Raw genomic sequence first — 17,375 nt, 5'->3', positions numbered from 1 at the left:
AATACAGGACTGTGTGATGTGATGAGCTGGTCGTTGTTCCAGTCTGTACGTGCATTCAGACCCACATGCACGCTTGGCTTGATTGTCCCTCAATTTAAAATAGACTCCTCATGAGTGCCGTCCTCAATTAACACTTTGTCCTTGTATTTGATGATGTGCAACAATAGAGCAGCACGCGGTGAAACAGTAAAGGGGTTGCAGCTTAAGAAGGATGGTAGCTGGGCTGCACAAGGAGAGGGAAAAGGTTAATGTGAATATTGATATGGAAGTGGTGAGGCTTCATCATGTCTCTGTCGGCCCCTTAAAGGTCACCGCTGTTCTCCTCTCTCCCCACAGAGCTCGGCGCACTCGCTGTCAGGACGCGGCTACTCGGTAAGCGACATTTTCACGCTTCATGGCTTCACGGCAGAAGTTCAATCTCCACGGCCCTCGTTTTTTATGGGCCCGCCGGTAGACATTTTAATTATGTTAAACAGAGTAATGGAGAAATCATGATATTAGGGATTAGAGATATTACTCTTGGATGGCTGACTGATTAAATTGTGCAAAAGAGGTGTCCCCACTGTACCTTGAGCAAATGGTCTCCGTGCTTTATTTACAGCAGCCGCGCTCGGCGCCTCGGCGGTTTAGGGTGTCAGCGTCGGTGTCTTGCCAACAGTTGGCTCTTTAGCTCAGCCCTCAGAACCTGCTGAGAGTTGCTCCTCGGTTGATTCCAATCCTCCCGACTGTCTCTGAAGCCGTAATTAGGGCCCTTTGCGAAGCTCCAACGGGGGGTAGGAGCACCTAAAGTGTCCTGCGCCGGTAAATTCAGCGTTTGTGACTCCCCCGTGTGCCTGTTATGCGCCCCACTTTCTGCTCATGTGCTATTTATATAGCAGGTACTTGTTGTCGTCGTCGTCGTCGTTGTTGTCAAGCACTTGCAAATATTTGCATAAATATATAATTTTATATCCGTCGTGGCACCGTCGCCCTGACACGTTGACACGCAGACAGGGAGAGTTTGAAGCCGTCTGTGTCAGGTGATGGTGATGGTGACGGTGCTGACAGCATGGAGTCAGGATGATCGCTTCAGCAGGAGCTTTCGTCTCATTAGCAGGGTCATGCACGCTTTGAAACTAAACAATAACGATTCATCACAATGAATTTTTCAGACATAATCCTCCTATGATGCATGTTTAGACGAATGACAGACACACGTGTGGGAACGAATTTTTACTTTTATTTAGAAAAATATGTGAAAAGGGACCGATTCATATGATTCACGTGTCACATGCTGCTGGGTGCAGTTAAAAAAAATCCAGATTTCCGACCTTTGTGTGCCTGAAAAAACACCAGATCTTCGCCGACATGCCGCAAGTGCGTACATTGCTCATGTGATTCAGGAATCGCTCCCAACAGGAAGTAAACTACACACTGCTGTGTTTATTGTGTTAAGGTGTTTTAATTGAAATCAGAATCAGAAATCAGCTTTATTGCCAGGTGTGTTTACACATACGAGGAATTTTTTTTAGTGACAGAACTCTGCAGTGCAACAAAAAGACAGTGACAAGACACAGGTAGTAAAAGCAGACATGTACAGATATGCAAAATAGCAAAAACACAATATATAATAATAGATATATGTATATAATATATATATTATATGTGTGTGTGTGTGTGTGTGTGTATATATATTAAGTAGTATATATTAAATAGTATATAAAAAGAAACTATATGACCACTTATGATGTGGTTACACAGGTATGGTGATATGTGCAAATATAAAATGTAAATAAGTGTGTGTTAAAAAAATAAATAATAATAATTAATGGGTGGTTTATGCTCTGCTTATTAGCGATCTTCTTTTTCTGAAAAATCTGCAGTGCATCATGGCTGCCAAATATGTAACATAAGCCTGTTAGGAATACTCTGAAGGGTATTTGCCTCTTTGCACCAGTCGATTGAAGGCCTCCATTTTCCTCTGCCTGAGAAAGACTGAACTCAAGAAAGCAAATAAACAAGAATGAGAAAAGCAGCGAGGCAGGAAGTCTCACATTGTCAAGCCTTCGCCACCCCTATCTCATCACGTTATCTGCGGCTGGGGCCTCTGGGGCGCTTGTGGGCTGAGACTGGCACTGTCTCTCTCTCTCACACACACACACACACACTCTCTTTCTCTTTGTCGTTGTGGGTGTTCAGCGCTCGGCCCTTATCTTCCCAGCCGCCCCCGGCTCTGCGGCCTGCTCCGGGGGGCTCGGCAGAGGGCCTGGCTGGCCTCGGCTGGAGAGGATGTGGGGATGGGGGGGTGTGCAGTTGCGGTGCAGAAGCCGGTTTATCTGTAGGTCAGCCGAGGGGCCTGATCGCCATCACCCGCCCGCCTCCTCCTTCAAAAGAGAAGAAACACAAAGAAAAATACAAACCAGCCAGCCGGGGAGCTTTTATCTGTCACTAGGCACTAAGAGAGTGGAAAAAACAAATCTCTCCTGACAGTTTGTTTTCCTCCCCTATAGGAGATAACGCCTCTGCTTCTTTTGCCCGGCGTATGCCTGTGCTGCCTGCCAGGGCTGCTGTGTTTGTAAAGTTCACGGCAACACCTATATTCAGCAAAATGAGCCAAGAGCTGTCGAGATTGGATATGAAGGCTGAAAAGTGTAACACGGCCACATATAAGAATGTTGCCCTGTCTAGCGAAGCGCAAATCGTAAAGCGTTTCTTTTTTTTTTTTTTGGGTACGAAAACTAATATGGTATTTTAACAGTCGATTTTGTTTTCGGGGACATTACGGAGAGTGATTTTTGTTCCATCAGAGGTGTGAGTTTAGTTACATGAATTAAATATTTCCCATTTACTATCAGTCAATCAAACACTATGAGCGCTCTTAATGCTGAATAGGTTGACCTTTTACTGCCACATTATGCCCATCGTGGCCTGGACCTCTGAATTACATTTACAGAATTACTAAGTCAGGAGGTGGTTTCTTCATGGATCAGAATGGTTTTTCTTGCAGGCAGAACCCCCCCTTGAACTATTTTTGCAGTGTGGCACTACTTGCAGAGAAAGAGGTAGGTAGGTCCACATGAATTCAGGACCCGTTGTCTCCCAGGACAGAGCATTGCCCAAAGCGCCGCACCGTGTCTTCTTTCATTACTATATCCTGGTGTCTTCCCCAGGTAAGTGCTGTGTACCCCACAGTCCACACGATTCTCCAAAGCAGGACCCCTTCTTCTTTGGCGAGGGACGCTGGTCAGCACCGGCAACCTGACCTTTCTGCAACGGTGCAGCCCCACACGAAACAAGCTGTGATGCACTGTGCGTTCCGGCTCCTTTCTACCGGGACCAGCATTGTCTGTTGCTGCTGTCTGAGTGACAGTAGATCTCCACTTCAGGTGTTATTCTCCTCACCTTTTGGTGCTCATAATGTTATGGCCGATGAAGGAACATCACAACGCACACACACTTCATCCTCTGTCTCTGTATGGGTGTAAGATGGCGCGGTTTGGGAACAGCTGTATTGTAGACGGTCTCCGCTCTTGTCGCCATGCTACGGTGGGGTGGGGCCGAGGAGATGGAGGGCGTGTTCTCAAATGCTGGAAAACGTGGACGTCTGCTGACTCAACAGGAGCCGTATAGCAGGGCCACCATCTGTCCGAGCGCCGCGGGGCCATTTATTGGTCCACGCTTCCCCTGTCCCCGGAGTTCCTAAAGCTTTATTATGATGTCACCCCGGGTTGCGGAGACAATATCTAACGCATTTCCTACGCCGCCTGCTTGTTTTTATTGTGGCGGTGGGATGTGAGGCCGGCGATTTATCTTCCTCAGCGGGCCCCTGGATAAAGCCAGCGCTCCTCCGCACCTCGGCAGATAGGGCTTAAATAGACGGGCAAATGTCAGAATATCTCAGCTGCGATATCTACCCAACTGATCTCCTCCATGGGGTTCAGAAGACACGGAGGAGGAGATTACAGAAATTCGGAGCAGCCCACCCCGCCCGTTTTATTTATTATTTCTTTATTTAACCCAGCCGCTCCAAATCGCTTTCGGTCAGGCCGCGTTTTTTCTTCTTTTTTTGTTTTGGAGATAAGAGGTAGATTTTCCTCGCAGCTCGGCATGTGGGTATTGTGAGCTGGGGCCTAATTGTTTTATCTTTGTGTGAAGGGGAACCCGTGGCGCGTGTTTGGGTTCAGCAGGAGCTTTCACCCATACACGCTGCTCCACGTTCCTCAGCTTATGTAGGTGTGCGTTACGCTAAATTAATTCACAATTAAACACAGCATTTGCATAGTGATGGTTCACTAAAACAAACCGCTTTGCGTGCTTAATCGATTCGCCGTCCATGATCCGAGCTTTGTTCTGAAGGATTTTTCCACCCCGCTTGGATCATTCTTTTTGAAGATGCTTATCAACTGTGTCAAGGTTTATGACACTTGATTACAGCACGGCCTGTTAAAATGGTGCAGATCTGTAGGGTTGCATTTGTCATGGCTTCCCTCTTCCAACACTGGCAAAATATCTTCCGCTGCCTCATGTAAACAGTATATTCATTGTTCATGCCATACCCCATGCTCACACTGGGATTTATCAAAAGTACATTGGGAAAATTTGATTATGAATGTGTAAACTTTAATGCAAAGTGACTCAAGTGGCCGGGCAGTGAACTGGACAAAAAAAAAACGTAGTCTACAATAAATCCTACTTTTTAAGAGTTAACCATCGCCAAAACAGCTCAAACAAAAAACATTATGTTAAATGTTTCCTTTCCATTAAGGAAAACTGCAGCATTGGAACAAAAGTAAGATTTTTTTTTTTACCCCCCCATAAGATATGTCAGGAATGTACTGCGACATGATATTTTAGAACAAGTCTTTTAATTCATCCTGAGGAAATGGGGTCATTGCGATAAACAGACTTTGGCACGATGTTTGTAAAAGCGGTTCCCCTGTTCCTGTGTTATGTACTTTGATTTCTGAAGTCCTTTAGTTCTTATTTTTTCCTCAGTTTGCAAAATACATTACATGAGAGTCCAAATAGTCAGTAGTCAGTGAAGGGGCACGGGGTTTGGGCTGAAAGCAGATGCATATCTTGTCCTGGGAATTTTTAAGCAGGGACTGTAATTCAAATAGCAGAACCAATAGTTTTACATTTATAATGCCTGCAATGTAGCGCTTTATAAATATTGGCCCCCTCCCCACACTTGGTATCCGGAGCCTTTGTGGTTCCGCATGTCAGCGGCCCCGCACACGGGGAAAATTAGTAAAAGAACCCCGCGGCCCAGCAGGAGAGGGTTAAAGCCCCGGACTGTGTCCGCCATGTGTGTCTGAGACGCGAAAAACCCTATTTGTTTACCCCTGTGTGCGGCCCTGCCGCCCTCCCCTTGCTGGGGACCTGGGCCGTTGCCGCTAGCAACAAATACAAATTGCTGTTAACCACAGTAGGGTCCCCAACACATCAATCATGTGGCCCAGATAAAGGCTTCAGGCCTTACGTGGGACCCTCTCACTGTGCAAATTATTTTCCAGGGACTGCACATCCCGGTGACAGAGGTACGGTTCATCCAGTGAGGGGAAGCTTCGTCTTCTTCCTTCCTTCCACCGCAGTGAGTCGAGAGGAACGCACAACGGCTGTAACTGGAGAGGTCATTAGAATAAAACAGGCGCCCAGTGAATTGGTGCACAACTGGCTGCTGAAAATGTGCTTCATTTGTTCCATATTTATTCTTAATTGCTTTTGGCACTTGGATTTCCCTCTTAATGCTGCATATTAGTTCATAATTAGCACAGACGTGTACCGCGCAATTAAATAAGCCTTACAGCTAACATACCCCCAAGTCTTTTTACACCAAGATACCTACAGTTGTATTTATTAAAAAATGAACTTTAGCATGTTTCTGTTCTCCTGCATGCATGTGATCCATGACGTGACGACTCTGGACCAGACATAAATCTCCCACTGGCCTCGGTTTCTGTGCTGCTCTCGACAAAATAAACCGCTAATTGTGGTCTACGGCGCGTCACACGTGCAACGGCACAATCAATCCTCAATTACATGCTACTTCCGCGTATAAAGGCTCTTAAAACTGACTTGAATGCCTTAATGAGTGGCATAATGAATGCGCAGGGTGTTTGGCAATTCTCCGAGATATTACGGCGCCCTTTTATGGTCCATTATAACATACAATTTGCATCACCAAATTACAGTGCTCGATATCATTATCCAACTAAGACCTGGTCATAAATTAAACCTCCAATTACAAACAGATATCTGTTGAGAGCGATTGGAGGCTGTTGTTTTTTTTATTTGGGGGGGGTTGGTGTTGAAGGATGCCTCCTGCTGGTTGCTGAGGACCTTGGTGGAGACGTTTATTCCCATAATCAGTCCTGGATGTTTTTTTTCCTTCTCTCCGGGCTTCCTGCTCCTGTCTTAAGGCCACATTAAAAGCTCATTACGGCGGCTGGCGGAGAGGAGCGAGGTTCAGATTATGACTGATTAAATCGGGATCACTTACGGCCCTGCTGTCGGCATTACTAACCTGCCACTTGTGCTTTTTCGGGCAGGTTAACCGCACATGCGGCTCTGTAGAACACAGTGGCCTCATGTTTCACCTGCATAATGTAGCTGTTTTTGTTTTTTGCTATTTCTGCTCTTCATTTGCATTTAATGGGACCTCATAATGAATGTCTTTGTTAATAATGATAAAATCAATCTTTAAAGGGGAAGTTATGTCCTATATCTGGTTTAAAATGCTTCATTGATTTGGTTTTTAGAATATAAGAACCTGAAAAAATGGCTCCAAAAAATCCATAAATGCATAACGTGAAGGATAATTGCGACTCGCTCAGTGCATGTTCCCTAATCATGCTCCCTCGTGGAGTAATTATGCAGTAAAGGGAATGCTGTAAATTGCCGGGATTTATTACGCTGTGGCATATTAACACAGGTTTATATGTAATATGGCGGTCTCTGGTGCCTTTAATGCACAGAGAATCGCGTCGGCCTCTCTGGGGACAGAGAAGCCAATCAGGTGCCGAGGAGCCGACAGGTCGCGTGAGAGTTTTCCATCGTTTATGGATTTATTAAAGGTTTATTAGGCCTGGTTATTTACGACGACCTCCGACCATTTAAATTTATGCCCGGAGTCTGCATGTCACTCCTTGCTGCCAGTTCTAAGGTTAGCGCGGCTGCGCGATATTTGCTTGACGTATATCATTAAAGAGCTGCCCATCTGCCATCCGCTAACCGTTTTTTTAGTTTTTTATTTTTTTCTCACAAGCGAACAGGAAATAGCTGTGATGCCTGGGTTGTCTGTAATCGTAAAGCCGTAGCCAAGCCGCTGCAGGAGAGGTGGAGGGAACAAAAGCATTTCGCCGCAGATCGCTGGAGGCACAGCGGAGAGATGCTCCACCGCGAGAACAAAAGGCCCGCAGGCCTCACCGGGCCCTCGAGAGCCTCCGCTGCCGCCCAGACAAAGAGCGAATTTAGGGAACGCCCGGGGCTGTCGGGGGTTTTTTAACACCACAGCTAAAATGTTTCTTTTATGGTCCTGGTGGATTCCAGACCGGACCCCCCCCCCCCCCCACATTTAAACCAGCCGGTTCTCTCGTCTCCTTTCTCCCGCCACGCTTCACTGAGACGTTCGCACCTCCTGCAACACGTCCCGGGCTCATTTTAAAGGCATTGGGAGCAGGCCCGCTTTTATTCTGGTGCAAGCGTCCTTGTCCTCTTGCTCACACCGCACCGCTATTTTACCCGTTACGAAGGCCAAACCTGCCCTCGGTCGTGGGACAGCCGAGGGCACGGCAAGCATCCCGATGCGAGGCGCTCATGATGAACACCGCGAGAACTAGAACCTCTGTAAGTAGGTCATGTTCCGCCGTTCGTCTTCTAACGCTAATCACTCGACGAAAACCACAGAGTCTTCCGTCAGAGCGCCGCTTCTGGGACTACCCGCGTTTGATTTCTGTCGCATGTTTTTCTTTCCCCTTCTTTCTGTCTCTGACAGACTCGACATAAGGCAGCACCACCACACACACACACACACACACACACACACACACACACACACACACACACACACACACACCGAGCAGCAGGTAAGACGGCAGATTACAGCGAGAAGCAGCATAATTGCTTCTCCAGCTGATCCCGTCTCTGTCTATGAGGAAAATAACAGTTAATGGCGGCGTCAGGCTCTCCCACCCCCCCCCTTTGGAGACAGGCCTGCTTCAACCCCCTGGCTGGGCCTTCGCACAAACCCCCTCACGAGCCCACACTGCTTTTAACAGAACGTGAGAAGAGGAAAAAAAGTGCGAAGCTGTGGTTTTTAACACCATAGCTTCATCTCACCTTGTTCCACTGCGGTTACGCCTCGGGCTAACAGACGCACCATCTAGGTGCAACCAAGACTTCCTGTAGCATAAGCATGTGTGCGCGTGCATGCGGCTGCTGCACAAGCGAGCAGCCGTGACCACCGCAGTTGGTCTTTTATATATTGCCTCTATTTGTCGTTTTTTTTTTTTTTTTTTTTTTTTTTCTACCGTTTTCGTGCCTGTTCTTTTCGTCCCCACCCCAGACCGGCCTGCCGCTGCGCCTTATGATTTTCGCCCTACGTGCTCCTGCACACGATGGCCAGATCGGCCTGATTGCTGAGGAGTTGGTGTTTGGGAGAGATAGCTTAATTACATCCCGATCGCTATCATTTGTGAGTGGCACGGGCCCAGGGCCGGGTCCCTTCGACAGCTGCCCGCCGGACTGGTTTACCGGAGGGGAGCTGCGTTTGTTATCTTCTCTGCGGTTATTAGAGCCACTTCCTCGAGATGCACAATCTCAATAATGAGAGTGGATTTTTTTTTTTTTTTGTTTTTGTGAGTCTCATCTTATAATACACCTGTTGACAGACAAGCCATCTGTTCCCTCTGCCTGTTGGGACCAGGTGACAGAGACGTGCTACTTTCCTTACACCAGGCCTTTCTGCTGCCTGAAAAGGTCTGAGAGTGAGCTGAGATCGTGGCAGATAGACCATGTTTTCGGTTGTCAAAGACATGTGACACTCTCCATTGCTTTTTTTTTGTCATCTTGAGATGATCGCATTTTACTGCACTGTCAGTTTAAACCAGTTTTACCCTAGTACATGTTTAGCTTGACACACATGTTGTTGCGCTACAGTCCTTGGCGCTATTTAGACATATTATCCTGTGGCGCCGAGCATTAAATATGGGTGTTTTGAGGAATAATGATATATAAGAGCTATGCATTGCAAATATGAAATTTATACTGGTGAATAAATACAATTAATGTGTCGCCGAGACTTAAATGTATATAATGTTGTTACATTGCATCATTCTGGAAAATTCGGCAACCGTGGGTGGTAGTAGCCTAGTGGGTAACACACTCGGCTATGAACCAGAAGACCCAGGTTCATAATCCCACTTCTTACCATTGTGTCCCTGAGCAAGACACTTAACCCTGAGTGTCTCCAGGGGGGACTGTCCCTGTAACTACTGACTGTAAGTCGCTCTGGATAAGGGCGTTTGATAAATGCTGTAAATGTAACGATAGGAAATTTAGTTTTTTCCCTGTGTTTACAAACCCTATAGCAGCACGTCGATTTTCCTTACATTTCTATTAATATAAAAAAAATGAAGTGTGACATTTTATACCAGTTTAAACCACAGGCATTATTTTATTTTGTAGGGTGGTAGTATCACACTCACCTACGAACCACATAGCCACAAACTCTTATGTTCAAACCCCACTTTCTACACGTAACCAGGGGGACTTCAGGGCGACTGTCCCTGTAACTACTTATTGTAAGGCGCTCTGGATAGTGGCGTCTGATAAAAAATTGGCAGAAATATATCTCTACCGTTAAGTGTACGATTGTTCCAGGGAAAGGCTGCATCATGAATGTCTGGCCTGGCAAGTCTATCTTGTACGGCAGCCGTACGGTTATACAAGGCATCCAATGGTACGTGCAGTGCGGCGCATTCTTCACATTTCGCTGTGCACTTGAACAACACTTTCATTTTTAATGGGCGGCTTTCAACCAGACGACAGAGAGACTGAAGTGTGACTACGGTGTAAAGTAGCACCTCCCAAAGCCCTAGCGAGAAGAAGGTGACGTTTGTGGCAGCATAGCCCGGTTTTATCTTTCAATTTCATCAGTGCTGCCGTTTTTGAACTCTTGCTTGTGTTTTAGTTGCTTTAGATGTACGTGTAATGTTCCCTCATTGTGTTTTGTTGTCTCCATGCGTGCTTTTTAAGGATGGCGCGGCACATTCTTTGTCTACTTTGTGCAAACACTTCTCCGTCTGCGTAAATGGTGACTTAAAATTTTATCTGAAAAGCTGTTTGGAAAATAGTTCAGCCGTGTCCAACATTTGTTTAACATATGATGCTGGGATTCATGTAATTTTGGAATTTTTAGAACTGGAATATTTCGTCTAGTTAATTTGAGCAGCTAATAAAACCACTTTCTGTTATATGCATAATTTACACGTACATTTACATTTAAGGCATTTGGCAGACGCCCTTATCCAGAGCGACTTACAACGTGCTTCCATGTTACAATCGATGAAGTGGTCAATTCACTAGGACCCCGAACTATGAATACAATCTTTTTATTCACTATGTTTTAGTTTCTATACATAAGACAGACAATATGAAGGTTACAAGTTAATCTAAAGAGGAAGGTCTTGAGCTGCTGTTTGAAAATACTCAGTGACTGAGCTGTTCTGACCTCGAGGGGCCGGAGGGGCCAAGACAGAGAAGAGTCTAGATGATAAATATATAAATTGCTGTGTTATGATTGGTTATGAATTTTAGAATTCATTCAATTTAGAATTTCAGGGCTTTTGCTGATGTTTATAGGAACCCAGTCTTTCTCAGGAACAGTGGGTAAGAGAAGGTGAGGGTCACCAGTGTCACCAGTTGTCTGGACCGCACACCAAAAATCACATTTAAAAAAATGCATGTCCCCTAAAATGCTCTTCGGGCTTTTGATACCACCAGCATGGTTTGGAACAGCCCTGGACATGTGGGCCTGCTCTCTCGTTGGGCACCCTGACTCGGCGTGCCCGTAGAAGGCCAATCTGGTACCTAGCCTCCTGCTCGGAGATGGCAGCGGGTGTCCTGGCCAGGCCCAGCTTCATTACGCCTGCCAGATGGGCCGAGAATTAGATTCCAACTCTCACGTTGGAGGGGTGGAGGAAGGAGGGGAGTAAGGAGGAGGAGGTGGAGAGAGAGAGAGAGAGAGAGTGCACATGAGCGAGCAAGAGAGAGAGAGAGACAGGAAGAGGAAAAATGTTTTTTTGTTTTCATTTACATTGCAAGTTATTACATTTTAATGTAACACCTCTGGGATTCGGGAGCATTAAATGGCTGTTCTTGAATAATCAACACTAACTGCTAGCAAATGCTGGGGAGAAATGAAATTAGCGAGCACAGCAATTTGGCACAGTGATTATGGGTCCCTCCGAGGCACTTGCTGATGATTTAAGAATGCTAACATTTTAAGCAAGTCAGATCTCATTACTCTTCAAGGTTAAACGGAGCTGCTTCCAAGGAGAAGGAAGCCTGCGAGTTGGGGGAAGGAAGCCGTCGGCCTGGCTCGCGTCCTTTTGGTTCCTCTTGCGTGACCCTTTGCTGAAAATGTCTGGTACGGTCAGAGGCCCGTGACACCCCGACTTGACTCGAAACCAGCGTCTGTTTCTCAGTGCGTGCACATTTCTGCAGAAGCCTCGCGTGGGTCTGACACAGGAAGCGATCAGCCAGGCTCTTCGTTGCCGCGTGTTTATTCTGACCGCTGCTTGTTATAAGCGAACTAGGAATAGTAACGCTGTCTGTGTCGCTCTGACCTGGCATGCATTGTGTCCTGGGTGTAGGACGTTGCCGTATTTCCATCTGTCGAGGAAATCAAGAGCCCGTCTGAGGCTCCTCATTCCATCTTCTCCCAGCTACCGGCTCCTTCATCCGATTAGGCTGACAGAACAGTGGCTACGGCACGTCTGCGAGGCAAACATACGAGGGAGGCGCTGACAACACGCAGGCACTTTTCCCCCCCATTAGCGAGCGCGAGCTGCTTTTTAACGTGTTTACCCACGGGGCATTTGTCACCCTGTTTTTCCGAAGGGCTCAGGTGGGAGCAGCAGACGTGGCGGGGGTAATAATGAGAGAGGAGAGGGCTGGAGATGCAAATGCACTTACTGTAACTTACTGCCATAAATCCTTCTGCCGTGTTATGTGGGAGGGGAATCAGCAATGTATGCTGGGAAAATAATTGATGTTTTTCTGCTTGAGGATATAATATGTCTTGTCTTTTTAATGTCGAACAATCACTAAAATGTGTCGATATTAATTGAATTCAGAGCTCACCCTGCAATGGGAGAGCATATCCAGTGAGTGTGGCATTCAAGGGGAATATGTACAGTATGTATACATAGTTACATATTTATATATGTGTGTGTGTGTGTGTGTGTGTGTGTGTGTGTGTGTGTGTGTGTATGCATATATCTTTTTTCCACTCACGGGCCTTGCTCTCACATTGCAGGTTGAGCGCTGAATGCATCTTGGTGCATGGTTTTCACGTTACGTTTCTCATTTTATTTTGAAGTGCCTGAAGCTACCAGCACAACACTCAGATGCTCCCAAAGCCAGGATTTAGTTTTTCCGCTACCCACAGCTCCCCTGCGTCAGCTGCCGTCTTTGTGATCACCGGGACGCTTTGTTTGACAGCCATGCAACACTAGCATTGTTATCCGCACGAGTAATGCCCACCAAATTCGAGCAGGAATTCACGCCTTTGACAGCCATGTTTAAGCGTGATCTTGGGAGATTAAGGATTTATCTCCCATTTCTTTCAATGCTTTAACTGTGGGGCTTTTTTTTTTTTTTTTTTTGTGCCAATTCTTTGAAAATTCTGAATACAAAAAAAATATGTTGCTTCTTCCCAGCCAGTGAGTTACAGTGAGTTACAACCTTCCAAATAACTGCAAATAAAGGCTGGGTCTCTTCTAATAACCAGACACTTACAGCATGTTTGCCTTTCCCGGCCAGTTAAGTAACCAGGGCGCTCCGATAAACACTGGCTGAAAAGCCTATTTATTTGTTGATTAGTACTGCTTATTGTTAAAAAAATTAGCTGAAGTAAAGCCTGCTCATTAAAAATACGGCAAGAAATATTCAGGAGCGATGCGGGCATGTCGTGTTTTGTAATATATTTGAAATGGATGGTCGAAGTCTACAATGCTTCATGTCAAATTTGGGGCCGTGGTTGGCCTAGCGGGTAAGAAACAGACCCGTAATCATAAGGTTGCTGGTTCAAATCCCGAGGCCCTCGAGCTCCATGTGCTGTGCTGCAGTGTTTCACAATGAGTTTCACTTAATAATCTTTTAATAGCCTGTCTCTAATAAGGGTCATTGTTGTACCTTAACCCCTTACAACCCCAGGAATTCAACCGGTTTCTTTCTTCACTTGCTCGCGGACTTTGTCATATAGTCTGGGCATTTCAAGTTTGGCTAAAGTGATTGCGGCTAGGTACCTCGTAACAGCGCCTTTAGAATATGCTTGTGCTTAATGCTTAAAAAAATGCTTAAACCCAAACCAGGTCCATGCGACTGAGGCACGAGCATCTCCTCCTCCCCACGTGTAAGCGCCATGCTTTCGACCAAAACAGGCACAGCCTGGTGACATCATCAACATGCGCTATCACGGTAGGCCGCCATGGCCAAATTTCTACTGTACGCCGTTTATACACCCACTTCTAGTTTAAGTCTTTTTTTTTTTTTTTTTCATCAACGTCCATCATTTTAAAGTGCAGTTTGATGAAAAGCAATCAAAGCCTGCCCGACCCAACCATGTCATAGTCATTCCGAAAGCATCCATTATCGCAAACTGCCCAGGTTTAGTTTGATTTCTGAGGGAACATTTCTCTCGTGGGCCGCCTCCTCCCCCAGTGTAATGCGAACCTGTTACATCACCACATGTGTTAGAGTCCCATCACGCGGGGTGACGTTAAGCCTGTTGACAGGTTGCCTGCCTGTGCCTAATGGTAAAGTAATGGGATTGGCTGGAGGTATTCATTTGATAATTCAGCTGCCAAGCGCACGTTGATGGTTGTTATGAACACATTCATCACTCTGTTCTTTTTAAATTCACATTTATTGTTTTTCAGCCTGGCTCGGGCCTGTCACTGGACTGGCGGTTTGAAAAAGAAATATCAAATTAAATTAAAATTGCTCACTCACCCAAAACAAAGGCCCCATATCCCTTAAAGATCACACATCTGTTCCTGAACTCCGCGCCTCACAGTCAATCCCCTGTCTGCTCGGTAATTTGAATTATTCATGCCAGAGGGGCCACTGTGCGCTTCATCATGTTAAAGTGCCCATGACGTTGCTGATGGAGCTGGTGTCGGCACAGCCAGCTATGTTAATGTATCTGGAAAGCAGCTGCAGGGGTTGCCTAGGCCTGACAGAGGGGTGTAGGGCAAAATCCAGAACTAGCGGCTGCATGCACTGGTCACAGGGGGCGGGGCTTTGAATGCATGCTAGGAAGTCATGTTCTGACAGATCACACGCACCCATGCTGGTATTGTTGCTTAGAAAAGATCTGAATCAGTCATCTTCAGGGACTGTTGCATATCGCTATGGGAGAATGAACCAGGGCCCAATGGGTGACTTAAGATGTACAATGAACAACACTCAGTCCCCTAGTTTGTGCATCTGCAGTAATAATTCTTGCAAATTGAGCAATTCACAAAGTGTTTTCATCTCTCACAATCATTCTGCATGATCTGGTTAGAAACAGCTGCAGAGTGGCAGGATATATACTGTAAGTATAAAAAAATTCCACTGTTTGGTTTATCTATTCTGAGAACCTCAGAGGTGTGTGAGCTTTCTCACCTCCACAAAAAAGCCTCCGCATGTACCTTTAAAGGCAAGATGAACGAATGTGATACAGCATGACACATGCCCTTGCTTTTTGAAATTTCACTACTGATGTTGGTTAATGGTTGGGTAAAACAAAAAAGTATATCATACCCATATTTCTCTGAGAAGAGAAAAATGTTGCTTTGTGGACAAAGCAATTATTCCGCAGCTTAGAGAGGTCGGTCCCAGTTTCGATTGAGATATCACTGGGCTTCTGCGCCCTTTGCTGGTGTCTGCGCGGGATGGGGTGTGAAAGAAGGGGCGGAGCTTGTGGGTTGGCGTATGTTTGTGCGTCCTTTGAACTCAAGGCTTTGTGAGTGTGGAGGAGTGTAACCCATGGGAGGGCATGATGAGCCAGGGCCCACGTAGGCAGTGATTAGTCTTGAAATAGTTCAGCAGGCCACGCCCCAAAGGCTGCTCTGTGGTAGACCACCAAGATCATATCAGACATCCCATAACAGGTCTAGTCGCCCATAATTGTACTGGCGAGAGCACGATCCTATCAGAGTGTTTATTTACTGTAAATTATGGTGTAATTGTGTCTGGTTATCTCCCCCGATTCTCAATGATCTCTGCTTATCGCTAATCTCAAGAGCTGAAGCCTGATAGGTTTATGATGTTGTTCGATGGAACATGACTGATAGCTGAGGCTCATTCAGTGAACACTGACTTTGTTAGACACCGGTGGCGCTGTAGCTTATGTCTGTTGATGTTGATTTCTCTGTATTTTAATGATTATTATTGAACTATCATTTCATTTTTAATAATAACTGCCCATAGACATGTCTATATTACAAGTGCAGCCTACAGCTATTCTGATAAAAAATCAATCAATTATTGAAACAGATAATAAACCATTTATCAGAGTTAATTCAATTAAAGTTTCATGCTGGAAATGTTGATCTTATTGTCCTTGGTGTCATAGATACAGCATTTAGTGTCAAGTAAAACCACTTCTCTAGGGATGTCAAACACCACCTTTTTAGCTATTGTGTTAACTTGCACGTCAGAGACAAGTATATGGTGCACTTTAACAGATGTCACCGTGAAGGATTTAGTGTTTTTCGGTGTGAAGAAGATGGGATTTTATATAATTTATACACACTGCCTGTCACCACCTGGATTTGAGTAAATAGGTAAGAGCCTCCCATTGGATTCTACTTACTATTTCCATTTTTATTAAAAAGGCATATACTAATTCTGCACCTCATTAGTCATAGAGAAGCTGCCTCCATTCTGCAAATATTATAATTATATGTAAACAAAAAAAAAAAATGTTACCCTTGGATGCTGGGGGAACAAAATAACCCACTTGGGCATTATTTGGTATTGTTTTCCTGGGGTGCAAAGACGTAATTAGACAAATTAGTTTGACAGACCCCTGCTTCTTTGTTCTTTAACGCCTGTACGTTATTGTCAATAATTAAACAGGCTTGGAACAGAGAGTAATTAGTGAGGTGTCGTGGACAGGTCAATGGTGGAGTGGCTTACCTGTGATTGACATGCACATTCACTTTAAATTACGTCTGCTTTGTTAAAATGAAACAATTGCTGTTTCGACGTCCCTGCGTACACAGCCGTCTATCAATTGTGGTTCAAATACAATTCAGATACGTGCTGACGTTTGGTTTCGGTTCTGAGGGTACTATTGTATAGTAGGGAATTAGCAAAACAAAAATGTACCTAATCTCAGTGGCGCATTTTGCAAGCCTGTTTGCGCACAACATTCATGTTGGACATAAGCATGACAGGAACATTCCGCAGTGGGAGGGATTCTGGAATCCTGGCTGCCTTATATCCAGTGTATTTAATCCCATAATTGACATTAAATATATGCATTCGTTCACAGTTATAATTAGGTGGGGCATGATGTGCTCACATGCTCGTTCGTCTCATTCGTCTCCAGGTAAACAGATTATTAGAATAGCAATGCGCCTGTCTTTTAGGGTGACCCTACAATCCTTAAAAAAATGAGCCCTAAGAGAATGGGAAGTTATGGTTATTAGTCGTATGTATAACGATGAAGATATGTGGACCACATGCTGTACATAAGGCACGTGAATGCACCATATAATGTATTAACATGTCTGTTGTTTCCCAAGACGCAATTGCCGTTAGAGATAGCTAGGAAGACGACATGCCATTGTTATATAGAAACAATTTATAATGGCCTCTGTGGGGCTTTTAATCCCTGTGTTAAATGTTGGGGAAGTTGGCACAATATGCCAAACCTGCCCGGTTTGGAAAGCAGGTGATTGGGACAAAACCTGAAAATGGATAGCAGTACATCCACCTTTGTGGGAAAGGGAGATAAGAGCGGGCTCGCTGGGGATTGGAGGGAAGCGTCTCCCGCCGCAGGCAAAGCCCCGGCCCAGATTAATGAGGGCCCTGCTCGTAGCGGGCGGACGGTGGGCAGGGAAAAGGTGGAAGCTCAAAAGACATCAATTTCCTCTGCCAGATTTGGGGTGGGGGGG

At 45.5% G+C, this 17,375-nt stretch overlaps 1 protein-coding gene across 8 annotated transcripts in view; it reads left to right on the top strand.

The window, feature by feature from the left end:
• Nucleotides 1–17,375, top strand: part of fbrsl1 (fibrosin-like 1) — a 239,931-nt gene that overhangs the window by 98,239 nt on the left and 124,317 nt on the right. For 7 of the 8 annotated variants that reach the window (XM_028995358.1, XM_028995352.1, XM_028995355.1 and 4 more), the window contains exon 4: nucleotides 337–372. The exons of the other annotated variant lie outside the window; for it this stretch is intronic. In XM_028995358.1, the coding sequence (XP_028851191.1) occupies nucleotides 337–372 (36 nt within the window). The remainder of the gene's footprint in view (nucleotides 1–336; nucleotides 373–17,375) is intronic. 8 annotated transcript variants of the gene reach the window in all.

This window comes from Denticeps clupeoides, chromosome 11 (assembly GCF_900700375.1).
Source record: "Denticeps clupeoides chromosome 11, fDenClu1.1, whole genome shotgun sequence".
In the NCBI taxonomy this organism is placed as follows: domain Eukaryota; kingdom Metazoa; phylum Chordata; class Actinopteri; order Clupeiformes; family Denticipitidae; genus Denticeps; species Denticeps clupeoides.
This window is presented reverse-complemented; position numbering and strand designations above follow the sequence as displayed.